The following is a 15526-nucleotide window of genomic DNA, read 5'->3' as shown; positions in this document are numbered from 1 at the left end:
AATGATGCGTATAAAAACTTCTCAACTCTGAAGATTCAAGCAAAAGTTCAGCTCCAAGAAGAAAGTCATTGGTGCAGTTAAAAGACCATGTGATAACGACTTTTAGATATTGCAAGAAAGCATTGTTCGGGTTTTGGATATTATGATTTGAGGAAGGAAAGGTGTCCGCTCAGATGAGATGGCAATGAGATTTTGCTCACTGTTAAAGAGCTCTGTACCAAGAAACAGCTCTTTTTTTTTTTCCCTTTTTTTCTTTTGCTTAAGTCAGAAAACTGATGGACATAGGTAATGGTGACAAGAGTAACTGTCAGTTTCACAAGAATTAACTGCAGATCATTACGTAAAAGGCTCACTGAGTATCTTCCAGCATGTGTTAAGGAGTTACCATCTCCTTTGTTTTTTCCCAGATAGGCAGACAGCCCTCTAACTATTTTTAAATACTCAACTTCAACACCGTGTTTAAATATTTTTGTGTTCACCAATAATTGACTTTGAGGAAAACTCCTTAGCCAATCCTATTCTAGATGGCAAAATCCATGCAGCTGTGTGTCCCAAAGACCTTTTCCAAAAAAAGCACCAACAGATTAAGTTGAAACAATAAGAAGAGCGTGGAAAACCCCTACTCTTGTCAAAGGGATGAGTTTGAAGTGAGTACTCACACTAGTCCTCCTGACTCTGACTCCCTGGTTCCTTCTACCTCCATAGACAATCTAGTAGCACTTGTACAATCACGAGTTTCAGAGAATCGGCTTCCTTCCTGGCTGCAATCTTAGGCAAATCAATTTAAGTATTAAGGGCACTGAATATTTTTCTTCTTCAAGCTACTGACCTGGTAACCTTGGAAGAAGTTAAGAATTTCCTTAACTCCAGTATTGTAGGCCAGGCCCTGCATTCTGACCACCGTGCCAGGCTGTGGAAGGACACCGCTAAGATTAGCAGCTGTAGGGAAGTAGCCAAGATTATTGGGCGAACCTGGGGGGCTAAAGGGAGAGAAAGTACAGTGAACCAATAAGAACAGACAATGTCGAATATTTACTCTGAAAACATTAGTTACTCAAGGAAACAGAACTCTCTCAAGGTGATCTTAGAATTCTCAGAGTTATATATCTCCCAAGCCAAGTGAGAACTATCACAGCTGTTTTAGAAAAGCCAAAAGTTGAAATGTAGAAGGGTTAATGCAGAGTTAAATGCAGGACTTCCCCAGTTCTCTCTGAGATCCTTAAATGGACAGGAAGGAGAGAATTAGCCTTCGAAGTCACTCAACCACAAAGCACCACTTCCAAAGCCCAGCTCATTGATGATTAACTGGCTAGTTACCAGGAATACTAAGGCATGAAAAGGAATAAATGCAAAGGACTAATAGGAACCATAGCCACAGAGATCAAAAGTATTTGGAGTGATTTCTCCAAGGAACAGACTGTTCTACCCATAAGCACAAGCAAAGGTACAGCAGTGAGTGTAGCTCAATAATACAGTAAAGTACTATAGCATCTGTGAGTTATTTCTTCCAACCTGACTGAAAAGAGAAGGAGGTGGTGGGTAAATTGGAACAGATTCACAACAAATTAAAATCAATCACCATTAATGCAAGGGGAAAATTGATGCGTAAGTCCCTCTTGGTATATCTACAACTATTACCCTCAAGGGGCACAAACAATTGAATTCCTAATTATTCTTTATATGGCAACTCAAGTACCTACCATATTATAAAATTAGTCTGACCCTGTCCCCCACCCAATCTGTTTTCCACCACAATTACTGGCCAGAAACACATAACTGAAAATATAGGCAAAACATTTTTAAACAAGTTATCAGCTTAAAGAGCAATAAAGACCCACAGTTTTGTATTATTAACCCTAAAAAAGCATATATTATTAACACTTATAAATCTCTCTCAGTAGGTAATTATCCTGTTTCAAAGACAAGTAAACATGAATTGGAAGAGACTAAAAAAATCTTTGAGACTATCTATCCTATGTAATCCTAACCGATGGGTTAATAGAAATGGCATCAGATGTGCATCTACTTACAGACTCCTTTTTTTATTAGCCAGTAAATTTGAGCAAGTCACTGAATTTCTCTGAACTTCAATTATATCATTGGGTAAATGGGGATGATAGCATCTCTCAAGTTTCACAGAATTGTTCTTCAGATTCAATGATTAAACATAGCAAATTATTCCATAAACCATACAATGCAATAATTTGTTATTTCACTTTTGCTATTTCCACAACCTCCATTCTACTGAATCGTTTTAAAAACATGGGAGCCTGAAAATATTGTTGACATCAAGCTACTCTTAACCTTTTCAGTTTCTACAGCAGTGATCCTCAATGTGTTTGCCTGTTCAAGCGTCACCTGGAGACATTTTACAACTCCCTCTGAGGAGAGCCTGTTTAGAGACTAAAAGTCATCTGTGTGCAACTGGGAGGGAATGCTTGTTAAGCCTGAATAGGACTTTAGTCATCGTTCAGCCACACCTGCTCATTTTTACAGAGGTGTAACAGCAGAAAGAAGTTAAATAATTTCTCAAAGGTCAAGTGCTTCACCAAACCGGAAGAAGCACCCAGACCTCTCAACTTCTAGTTCAATGCTTTCCCCCCATACAACCACCATTTATCCAAAGACTATATATGCTCATGTCAAATATCTGATAAATACTAACTCAAATACTCCAAGACCATGAAGACTTTGTGTATTTTACTACGACTTACTCGGACATTCCAAACTGGATACGAAAGCAGTTCATTTCCACAATATATAACTTATTTCTATAGCTCTGTCCTGGAATATTCTATGCCTTTGGCCAAACACTGCTTATAAATTAAATGTAGGTATCTAATGACTACAGACTCTAGTTGAGGTAAAATAAAAAGATCAAAGTTATCCAAATGGATAATTTAATGTTATAAAATGACAATTACAAGGTACACATATTTTGATTAAGCCTAAATACAACAAAACCTGGAATCGTATCCTTATTCTTTGCAATAGGATTATTGGTTGTATGCAAAGCATCTTAAGGACATTTAAATAATCTGCATAACTACCTAACATGGCATGAAAATAAGAATTTTTTAAAAACCTAAATTCCAGTGTCTTTCATATTACTGAAGTAACAATCAGCAAAAATGAAGTAATTTATGGAACAAAACTGACAGGACAGAGACAAGGTAAACTTATAGAAAATTAAAAAGAACTTACTAAGAAACTACTAGAACTAATAAACCAGTCCAACATGATACAAGACCAATATACAAAATAAATCAACTGTATTTCTATACACTACAATGAACTACCCAGAATAAAGTTAATAAAGCATTTCCATTCCTAATACTATCACAAAGAATACGTAAGGGAAAAAATGTAGCAACACTTGTACACTGAAAACCACAAAACATTATTAAAAAATAAAAGATCACCTAAATAAATGGAAAGGCAGCCCAGGTTTATGAACTTTCTAAATTGTACAGATTCAATGCAATAGCTATCAAAATTCCAACTGGCTTTTTTGCAGAATTCATGAAACTGAACCTAAAACACACATGGAAATTCCAAGGACCCATGAAAGTCAAACTCTCTCAAAAAAGAACAAAGGAGGAGAACTTAACATTTCCAAAATGCAAAACTTCCTACAAAACTACAGTAATCGAGGCGGTGTGGTACTCCCTTAATGGTAGGCACTGATCCATGGAATAGAATTGAGAGGCCAGAAATAAACTCTGACATTTATGGTCAATTGATTTTTGACAAGGGTTCTAAGGCAATCTGATGAGGAAAGAAGACTCTCTTCAATAAATGGTGCTGAAACAACGGAATATACATATGCAAAAGGTTGAATTTAGACCTCTACCTTAAACTACATAGAAAATTATTTCGAAGTAGGTACTATTATCTAAATATGAGCTAAAATTACAAAACACTTACAACAATATATAGGAATAAATCTTCATGAACTTGGGTTGTATATGACAAAGGATAAATGACAAAGGAGAAAAATAAATAAGATTTCATTAAAATTGAAAATGTTTGGTTTTTAGCCCTGCCTGGTGTAGCTCAGTACATTGAGCATGGGCCTGTGAACCAAGGAGTTGCTGGTTTGATTCTCAGGGCACATGCCTGGGTTGCAGGACAGGTCCCCAGTGTAGGGGGCACAGAAGAGACAACCATACTTTGATGTTTCTCTCCCTCTCTCCCTTCCCCTCTCTCTAAAATAAATAAATAAAATCTTAAAAAAAGAAAATGTTAATTTTTTTTAAAAGGAGTTTTTTTATATATTTTATTTATTTATTTTTTTAGAGAGGGAAGGGAGGGAGATAGCGAGAGAGAGAGAGAGAGAAACATCAATGTGCGGTTGCTGGGGGTCATGGCCTGCAACCCAGGAATGTACCCTGGCTGGGAATCGAACCTGGGACACTTTGGTTCCCAGCCCGCGCTCAATCCACTGAGCTACGCCAGCCAGGGCAGAAAATGTTAATTTTTAAAAAAGAAGCTATTGGGAAAAGAAAAGAAAAGAAAACCCAAAGGCTGGGAGGAAGTATTTGTAAATCATACATTATAATGTCTATTATCTAGAATATAAAGAAATTTTACAACTAAAAAAATTTATAGTAACAAAAATGACCTAATTAAAAAATGTGCAAAGGATTTGAACATTTCTTCAAAAGAAAATGGCTAATAAGTACATCTAAAGATGCTAAAAATAGTCATTAAGGGAATGCAAATCAATACATAATAAATCCACTCATAAAAACAGTTAAAATGAAAGATAGTTAAGAGTTGAAAGAATGTAGAGAAATTGGAAACTTTGTGCATTGCTGGTGGGAAAAAGTTTGGCTGTTTCTCCAAAGTTAAACATGGAGACAGACACATGCAAAAAAAGAGAGAGAGAGAGAGAGAGACAAAGAAATTTGACCACCTTCTTCTTCTTTTTTTATAAAACTTTAAAAAAAAAGATTTTATTTATTTTGTAAAGAGGGTAAGGGAGGGAGGAAAAGAGGGAGAGAAACATCAAAGTGTGGTTGCCTCTCCTGCACTCCCTACTGGGGGCCTGGCCCGCAACCCAGGCATGTGCCCTGACTGAGAATTGAACCAGCGACCCTTTTATTCATAGGCTGGCACTCAATCCACTGAGTCACCCTTCTAACACCTTCTAACACCATATACAAGAATAAACTCAAAATGGATTTAAAAACTTAAATGTAAGCCTTGACCGGCGTGGCTCAATTGGTTGGGTATTATCCTGCAAAGTGAAAGGTTGTTTGTTTGATTCCCTGTCAGGGAACATGCCTGGATTGCAGGTTCCAACCTGGGTTGCAGGATGTACGAGAGGCAACCAATTGATATTTCTCTCTCATATTGATGTTTCTCTTCCTTTCTCCCTCCCTTCCTCTTTTCTAAATAAACAAATAATTTTTAGAAATCCTTACATGTAAAACTCAAAACCATAAAACTTGTAGAAGAAAACATAGGCAGTAAATCTCTGACATTTCTCTTACCAGAATTTTTTCTGATCTTTCTCCCCTAATAAGGGAAACAAAAATAAACAAACAAATGAAGCTCTGTCAAACTAAAAAGATTTTGTACAGTAAAGGAAACTACCTCTCCAAAGAGGACATACAGATGGCTAATAGACATATGAAAAGGTGTTCAATGTCACTAATCATCAGAGAAATGAAGAATTAAAACCACAATGAGCTATCACCTCACACTGGTCCAAATGGCTATCATCAATCAATCAACAAACAAGTCTTAGTGAGGATGTTGAGAAAAGGGAACCCCTCATGCACTGTTGGTGGGAATGCAAATTGGTGCAGCCGCTGTGGAAAGCAGTATGGAGATACCTCAAAAAGATAAAAAATGGAACTGTCTTATGACCCAGCAATGCCATTTCTGGGTATATATCTGAAGAAAACTAGAACACTAATTTGAAAGAATATATGCACCCCATGTTCATTGCACCATTATTGACAACAACCAAAATTTGGAAGCAGCCCAGTGCCCATCAGTAGATGAATAAATTAAAAAGCTGTGGTACATTTACACAATGGAATACTTCTTGGCTATAAAAAAGAGGGAAATCTTATGTTTTGCAACAACATGAATGGATCTAGAGAATATTATGCTAATAAGCCAGTCAGAGAAAGACAAGTACCACATGATTTCACTTATATGTAGAATCTAATGAACAAAAATAAACTACCAACACAATAGAAACAGACTCTTTCTTAGATACAGAGAGAGACCGGGCTGACAGTTGTCAGAGAAGAAGATTTTAGGGCTGGGTGAAAAAGGTGAAAGGATTGAGCAAAACAGCAACAAAAAAAGAAAAAAAAAAGAAAAAAAAACCCCACAGCCCTAGTCAGTGTGGAGCCCATAAACTGAAAGGTCATGGGTCAATTCCCAGTAAGGCACGTCTTGGTGTTGTGGGTTTGGTCCCTGGTTGGAGTGCATGCAAGAGGCAACCAATCAATGTTTCTCATATCAATGTTTCTATCTCTCTTTCTCCCTCCCTTCCCTTCTCTATATAATCAATAAGCGGAGAGACCCAAGATGGCAGAGGAGTAAGTAGAAGCTAAACTAACCTCCTCCCAGGACTACACTGGAATTACAACTAAATTATAGAAAAATCATCCTGAATAACCAACTGAATGCTAGCTGAAGAGAAGCCTTATATCCATAGATGGAAGAAGCCACATCACCATAAGAAGGAGAGATATTTTAGTGGCTGAGGGAGTCCCCTTGTGAATGGTGGGGTCTAAACCCCAAGATGGGCTCCCCAGCCAATAGCACCAGAACTGGGAAAGGAATCCAAATAACAAACGGATGTGAAAAGCAGCAGGGTCTTTGTCTGCCAGGGAGAGGTAGCTGGATACACCAAGAGCATCTTAAAGGGCCAACATACAAAATTCCATTTGTAACCCCAGGCTCTGGCAAAGGGAGGGAAGAGTAGACTAGAGACACAAGAGGAGAGTCTGGGGAAGTGGCTCTGGGGAGAGAGCTGAAGGAACACCTGCCAGGATCCCTGTGCTGAGTCATGCCCCATACTGCAGGAGCCATTCTTCTCAGGCAGAGCACTCTCTTCCAAGTGGTGTCAGCCTGAGGGGAAGCAATAGCCCCGCCCACAGGAATTACTCTGCCCCACCCTGTGGTGCTTAAGACCTGCAGAGGAGTGCAGCTGGAAGACTTTCACTCTTCAAGCCCAACAAAAAGCCTGCAGACAGAGGCAGATGTCTGGGAGTGCAGCCCAGTTCTTTCTGCACACAAACAGGCCCAGCAGAGGGAACCACAAGCTATGGATTGCTGGTAGCTCCAAACAGGTTGCCGAGGGCTAGTCACAGCATGTGACCGAGGCCTGAAACAGAGTCTTGCAGATCTACCTAACACACAGAAACAAACACAACACACAAAAACACACACAAAGGGGAAGCCAAAGAAACAGGCTCCAAATGAAAGAACAAGAGAATTCTCCAGAAGAACTAGATGAAATGGAGGCAAGCATTTATCAAACAGTGTTTAGATTAATGATTATAAGGATATCGAACAGCATGAAAAAAAAGAGATAAACCATAAAAAAGGACCAGTCCGAAAAAAGAATGGACTATCTGAAATAAATAACGCACTGGAAGGAATAAACAGTAAGTTAGATGACTGGAAAATCAAATCAGCAATTTGGAAGATATGATAGAAAAAAAACTAGGCAGAACAGCAAAAACGTAAAAGAACTTTAAAAAATGAACAGAATTAAGCTTTGGCTGGTGTGGCTCAGTGGATTAAGCACAGGCCTGTGAACCAAAGGGTCGCTGGTTCGATTCCCAATCAGGGCACATGCCTGGGTTGCAGGCCAGGTCCCCAGAAGGGGGCATGTGAGAGGCAACAACACATTGATGTTTCTCTCCCTCTCTTTCTCCTTCTCTTCCCCTCTCTCTAAAAATAAATAAATTCATTCATTTTAAAAAATGAGGAGAATTAAGAAACCTTTGGGACAATATGAAGCCTAACAAGATCTGCATCATGGGAATACCAGAAGAGGAGACAGGGTGAGCAAGGGATGAGAACTTAAATAATGTCTGAAAACTTCCTTAATCTGGTAAAGGGAAACGACACACAAATCCAGGAAGCTCAGAGAGTCCCAAACAAGTTGGACCCAAAAAGGCCTACACCCAGACATATCATAATAAAAATGGTAATGCTTATAGACAAGGAGAGAATCCTGAAAGCCACAAGAGAAGAGCAGGCACTTACATACAAGGAAGCATCCATTAGACTATTATCTGATTTCTTAACAGAAACATTTCAGGCCAGAAGGGAGTGGTGTGAAATACTTAAGGTGATGAAAAGCAAAGACCTTCAACCAAGGTACTTTATACATACTTTTCAAGTGCACATGGAACATTTTCAAGGATAGACCACATGTTAGGACACAAATCAAGTCAGTAAATTTAAGAAGATTGAAATCATATCAAGCATCTTCTCTGATCACAATGCTATGAAATCAATCACAAGAACACTGAAAAACACGCAAAGGCATGGAAGCTAATTAACATGTTATTAAACAATGAATGGGTCAACAATGAGATCTAAGAAGATATCTAAAGATACCTTGAAACAAATGAAAATGAGAACACAAAAATCAAAAATCTGTGGGACAGAGATGAAGCAATCCTAAAAGTGAAATTCATAGCATTACAGGCCTATCCCCAAAACAAGAAAAATCTCAAATAAACCAATCTAACTTTGAATATGCTAAGTGAAATAAGCCTGGTGTAAAAGACAAATACCACATGATCTCACCTATAAGTGGAACCTAATCAACAGAACAAATAAGCAAGCAAAATACAACCAGAGACAATGAAACAAAGAACAAACTGACAGTAACCAGAGGGGAGGTAGGAGGGGACAATTTGGGGAAAAGGAGGAAGGGTCATCAAGGAACATGTATAAAGGACACAAGGACAAAGCCAAAGGGAGGTAGGATTGAGGGTGGGAGGTGGGGATGGGTGGGGTGGGGGAAAATAGTGCTGGGAAAATGGAGACAACTGTACTTGAACAACAACAACAACAACAACAACAACAACAACAAGAAAAAGAACTTGAAAAAGAACAACAAACAAAGCCCAAAGTGAGTAGATGGAAGGAAATAATAAAGATCAGAGAAGAAATAAATGAACTAGAATCTTAAAAAAAAAAAAAAAGATACAAAAGATCAATTAATCAAAAGCTGGTTCTTTAAAAAGATAAACAAGACTGACAGACCTTTGGCCCTGGCTGGTGTGGCTCCAAAGGGTTGCTGGTTTGACTCCCAGCCATGGCACATCCTGGGTTGCAGGCCAGGTCCCTAATGGGGGGTGTGCAAGAGGCAACCACACATTGGTGTTTCTTTTCCTCTCTTTCTGCCTCCCTTCCCCCCTTCCCCTGTCTTTAAAAATAAATAAATATAATCTTAAGAAAAAAAAAAAAGATTGACAAACCTTTAGCTGACGCATCAAGAAAAAAATAGAGAGAGGACCCAGATAAATAAAATCAGAAATGAAAGAGGAGAAGTAACAACTGATACCAAACAAAAACAAAGGATGGTAAGAAAATATTATGAACAACTATATGCCAACAAACTGGACAATCTGGACAAAATAGATAAATTCCTAGAAACATACAATCTTCCAAAAATATAAATCAGGAAGAATCAGCAAATCTGAATAGATAGATTACACCTAATAAAATTGAGGCAGTAATCAAAAAATTCCCAAAAAACAAAAGCCATGGACTAGATGGCTTCGCAGGTTAATTTTATCAAACATTTTTAACATGTCTCCTTCTAAAACTATTTCATAAAACTCAAGAGGAGGGAAGGCTCCCAAACTCATTTTACGAAGCCAGCATTATCCTAATTCCAAAACCAGATAAATACACTACAAAGAAAGAAAATTATAGGCCAATATCACTGATGAACATAGACTCTAAAATCTTCAACAAAATATTAAACCAAATATAGCAATGAATCAAAAAGATCATACGCCATGATCAAGTGGGATTTATTCTGTGGATGAAAGGTTGGTACAACATTTGCAAATCAATAAATGTGATTCGCCACATAAACAAAATGAAGGGTAAAAACCACATGATCACATCAATAGATGCAGAAAAAGCATTTCATAAAATCCAGGTATTTTATGGTATTTCATAAATACCATAAAATAGGTATTTATGATAAAACCTCTCATCAGACTGGGAATAGAGGGAACATACTTCGATATAATAAAGGCCACATATGACAAAGACACCGCCAGTAGCATAGTCAATAGGCAAAACTGAGCCATGCCGATCAGGGCTGAAAGTGTTTTCTTTAAGATCAGGAACACCACAGTGATGTCCACTTTTACTCTTTTTAACCAACATAGTATTGAAAGTCCCAGCCACAGCAATGAGACAAAAAACAAACAAAAAAACTACCCGAATTTGAAAGGGAAGATGTAAAGTTGTCATTATTTTCAGATGACATTATACTATATATAGATAACTAAAGATTCCACCCTGATTTGTGTGGCTCAGTTTGTTGGGCATTGCCTTGCAAAGTGCAAGGTCACTGGTTCAATTACTGGTCAGGGCACATGCCCAGGTTCTGGGTTCAGTCCCTGGCAGGCATCTACAAGAAGCTACCCACTGATGTTTCTTTTCACATCAATGTTTCTCTTCCCCTCTTCTCCCTCCCTTCCACTCTCTCTTAAAATAAATTTTTTAAAACAGAAAGATTCCACTAAAAAACTATTAGAACTGATAAATTAATTCAATAAAATAGCAGGATACAAACTTAATATTTTGAAATCGGTTACATTTGTCCACACCAATAACTATGAGTAAAATAAATGAAGGAAACAATTCCATGTGTAATTGCATCAAAAAACAAACAAACAAACAAAAAACACCTCTTAAAAATACATGAAACCAAGGATGTAAAAAGCCCGTACTTGAAAAATTATGACAATGAAAAAAGAAATTGAAGATACATATAAATAGAAGTTATATACCATGCTCATGGACAGGAAGAATTAACATAGTTAAAATGTCTACAATACTTGAGGCAGACTACAAATTCAATGCAATTTGTAGCAAAATATCAATAGCATTTTGTATAGGACTTGAACAAACAAAAAAATCCTAACTATGGTGTACTTAAGAAACTAAAATAATATTGTATGCCAGTTATAATTAAAAAAAAATTTTTCTCTAGAAAACCAAGGAAAAAAGTTGATTCTAATAAAGTTCTAAATAAATTTTATCTGAAGTTGTTTTTAAAGATTTAGGGGAGAAAGGATACAGCTTGTGTACAATTTAAAACAACTGTGTTTGTTTACTGTGAGGTGACAGGAATTAATGCTATTTAAAAGTATAATTGTTATTAATGATTTTCCTATTTTTAAATTAATTTACAAGGTATTGCCACCCTATTGCAATAATTACAGCATCCCTCACTTGTGGTCCTAAGATAGGAGAAGCTAACAAAGTAAAGTTGTGCACAAAAATGTACAAAATTTTTTTTGAAAGATTCTATTAATACATGATTAAAAATAAACATATTTTGGTTTACCTTGAAACAACCTTACTTTGAGATATGACAGAAGCAGTTGCCTACCACGCTAACTTTCAATGTGGCAGAGAATATCTTTTTGTGAACTCAGGCACTGGCCTTTGAGGAGGCCTTTGTTTTTGTCCCTCATTTCCATGTCCATCAGAGCCTTACCTGGGGTAGTACGCTGTGTAGTTCATGAAGAGCTGAGTGCCTGCTGGGTAGTATGCTGTGGAAGGCTGCAGTGCCCGTGGATTCAAAAGTAGAGAGGGCTGATAAATGGCAGCTTCAGTAGGAATAACTGCTGCAGGAGCTGGAAATGTGTAGGAAGGAGGGGAGAGGCCTAAATAAGCAGAGAGAGACAGAGAGACTTTGAAACATTCATACAGCTGACACATCTGTGCAGCACTAAAGCTGTAACATTATTACATGTATACATTTTAAAGGAAGAGCAATTCTTTCTACTACCCCTAGTAAGTTTCTTTTGATTAGATAGACAAAACCTGGAAGTAATCTCAGATCTCATACTCCAACTTAAAGAAACATTCTTTGTCTGAAATTTGGAGAAAACAGTACCATCAAGTCTTCTGAAACATTTCATGACATGTGATATTTTCCTTGCATGCCTGAGTGCCAGTTACCACAAAGGAACAACACTCTGAGGAAATATGGGACTGACATTTAGCATACCTTCACATTAAAAGCCGTTATTCCATCTTAGCTACCCTACAGTACAGCGTGAAATGAAAACGGTGATGCTGAAACACTCTTCACAAGTACCATGTACTATGCCAGATTATATGGTTTCAGAATGAACTGACATAAAAGAAGTAAATTAACTCTGCATTATTTCCACTAGGAGATGGGCTTTCAAACCTGGGGATAAAAACCCAACCTGGAAAGTAGTCCTGAGAAGTAGAAGCCCTAGTCTTCCTGAGAGTCAGCTCAGAAACTGTGGACTCAGATTATATAGAAAATAGAAGGAATGAAATTGCTTTGTCTTCTGGTTGTCCAACCTCAGTCAGACCACCTGATGGTCCCTACCTTTGACATGTGAGATGAACACAACTCTCCAGGCCATGTGTACCCAACAGAAGAGGTGACTGAGAGGTTGATTGAATTTAGGGCTCCTAATTTTAATTGTCACACCTAAAACCACCTAATTTATTTTGCAAATAGCTGAGGGCCAAGGGATAATTTTCACTTTTTCACATGAAAATCTCTGACTTCTGCAATTCTTCTGAGTTTCCACATGTCTATGGAGAACAACAGGGCGGTCACCTAAATATGAGTCCCCAGGGCAAAAGCCTCATGTAGGTACACATACAGACTTCATAATCACCTTTGGGGTACCTTGTCCATACTCCCTGAAAACTGAGCTACATGTAGATACCTAACATGTAGGTGAGTTTTAAAATTAAGATCTCTGGCCTTTGGAGAGTCCACATATGGGCAATCAGGACAAATCGGGGCATCAGAGTCATATAGAAAATTATAAAGCCTGTGTTCATACCCCGCTTTCAAAACTATCAAGCAATTGATTAAATAAGATCTCATGCCAATCAGACATCTATAGTAGGTACACATCTGTTCTGCCTCAAAACAAAGTAGAAAGTTTTAATAACTCAACAGATTAGGCAGCTCAGATTTGTGTATTCAAATGACTGTACAGCCATTCTCGTAGTCCTAAAAGAAACCAAGATGTATATATTCATAGACTAAAAAAATGGAGGTGACTCTAGAACTTTTTGAACAGTTAAATTTCAAAAACAAAAAGTTTACAACTTTAAAACAATGAGACTTTAGCAGCATTTCTTGCTCAAATTCAGTTAAGGAATTCCTCAGTGGGTCATGACCAGTCACTATTTTAACTGTATTAATCCTGGGGATTATATAAAAATCAATGCAATTTCTGTAAATTTTTTGGTTCTTGTATAAATGGAGAATCACCTAAAGTGAGTTGACAAGAAAAAAAACAGTCCAGCAGAACAGGCATAATATTATCATGCATAAAATCAAAATTCTGATTTGAATAAAAAAATGAGTAAACTCTTCTATTAAAACGGCAAATGGCCAATTTTAGTTAAAATTTTTGGAAAGTATTAAAAGTAAAGATATAGAAATATATTTTATGTGAAAAATAACTTTCAAATTTTTATTATTTTAGGGCTTGTGAGGGAGAAAAGGGAAGAAATGAAAAGTCCTATGAAGAAAGTGTAATAACCAGTGTTGTACCAGGAAGAGAGAAGTAAAATGATATCACAGCAGAATTTTGGTTACACATGAAGGAGAAATTCCCTTATCTATAATGCTTGATAGATTATCATTGAAGAAAATTGTAAAAGTTACTGACATTATCAATGGCTTATGGACAGAATACATAGGACTAAGATTACTTTAAGAAAACCACTTAAACCCAATCACAGATTTTCAAAATTTATTACGTATTACTGACCAACTCTTAGATATTCGCCAACAGCAAGCAGCAGATAAATAGAATATTAGCGTTTAAGAATTCCAAGGGAAAAAAGGATTAAGCCCCACTGAATATTCTATAAATAATCCTTATTCAAATAGGTCTATTGGTACGGATTTCTCTTTACTAGACAGTCATGTCCTATGCACCCCATTTTACTGGAATCAAGCACAAAATCCAGTTTACTGTCTCAGTTATCTCTGGACTGTATTCCAAGTGCTACATTCTTTAAACATACCCAACACACCTCCTAATAAGCTATGACTTATTCGAAAGTGAAAATCGTGTGAAAAGATTCAACTTTTAACATTAGATCCCCAATGTTCCCTAGTCACTAACCAGAACTTGGTCTTAAGACTAAAGGGCTTATTCCTCTCAAACAAGATTCCAGATGGCTTGCACCCAGTTGCCAATGAGCAAGAGCATGGCTTGAAATTAAGCACTGATCCTGCGATCCAATGGAAACTTTGGCTAATTTATTTACGCATTCATATTTTTTACTCACTTGCTCATTCCAGATATCGTGGAGAGCAAGACAAATGCTCCCCAGGTTATCCTATCCAAAAAATACTTAATGCTCAGTAACTTAACAATGCAAAATGGGCATCGAATCAAATGTGTTACAGGAGAAAAAAGAAGATCCAGCCATACTTATTTTCCCTTTAAATGCGTATTAAAATATCTACATAGCCAGGTTGCCTCCCAGAGTCAGTGCTTATCTTGAGCACACTAAGCTTCAGAAATCAAGGGCTTATCACTGGAAAAGCAAGAATATAATTTGAAAGGAGGTATTTGTAGCATCTCTAATTATGGATGTCCACAACCAAAATCTTACATGATTACCAGATACTACCGATTTCAGATGGGAAAGCCTTATGTAACCACCTTGCCTGCCTCAGGAAGAACCAGGGACACAGAAAGTTATGAAAGCAGCTTAAGCACCTACCAGCACACAGCGTAGAATAGCGCCAAGACCCAAGAAAAACTTACATGGTAACTTACATGGCGGTGGGGATAAGCCATTTCGATTTAAAGTGCCCCCCATTAACACAAAGTTCATCTCCTCAGCTGAACACTGAAAGACTTCAACATATCTGTCCTTCATGGTTTTTTTATGACACTTCTGTGCAGCCATAAATGCTCTGTCCGCAGACTTCATCTGGATAAAGGCATCTCCTGATGGGCGGCCCTGAGCGTGTGGGGGAAGAATAAAAACAAAAGGAGACTGTCTCCTTCAACAAGGAAATGGTTGCTTTCAAAACATGCAAAGTGACAATCACCCAAAGTATAGACATTTTAGCCACAAAAATCTGGGTGACCATGTGACCTACTGAAATCTGACTTGGCATTTCATCACCTAATCAATCACCAGAATGGCCACAAAAAGTGGAAGAAACAACTTTGAGAGCTCACAGCTGAAAGTGATCCTTTTTGGTTTCTCTTAGTATCAGATTTACAAGGTTCTGAAAAGGTCTGTCTCCTTGTGA

General features: G+C 37.5%; 1 protein-coding gene across 4 annotated transcripts in view; it reads right to left on the bottom strand.

Annotated features, from left to right (window-relative positions):
• The window catches only part of ESRP1 (epithelial splicing regulatory protein 1), a 56983-nt gene that overhangs the window by 14862 nt on the left and 26595 nt on the right, over window positions 1-15526 (bottom strand). For 2 of the 4 annotated variants that reach the window (XM_045861445.1, XM_045861447.1), the window contains exons 12-13: window positions 15030-15228; window positions 11738-11906 (exon numbers count right to left, since the gene is read on the bottom strand). In XM_045861445.1, coding sequence (XP_045717401.1) covers window positions 11738-11906; window positions 15030-15228 — 368 coding nt within the window. Of the gene's footprint in view, window positions 1-829; window positions 981-11737; window positions 11907-15029; window positions 15229-15526 lie in introns of all 4 variants that reach the window. The other 2 variants (XM_045861443.1, XM_045861444.1) reach the window with 2 other exon arrangements.

This window comes from Phyllostomus hastatus, unplaced genomic scaffold (assembly GCF_019186645.2).
Source record: "Phyllostomus hastatus isolate PE091 unplaced genomic scaffold, TTU_PhHast_1.1 phas_scaffold_21, whole genome shotgun sequence".
Taxonomy (NCBI): Eukaryota; Metazoa; Chordata; class Mammalia; order Chiroptera; family Phyllostomidae; genus Phyllostomus; species Phyllostomus hastatus.
Note: the sequence above shows the minus strand (reverse complement) of the source record. Positions and strands in the feature narration are given on the sequence as shown.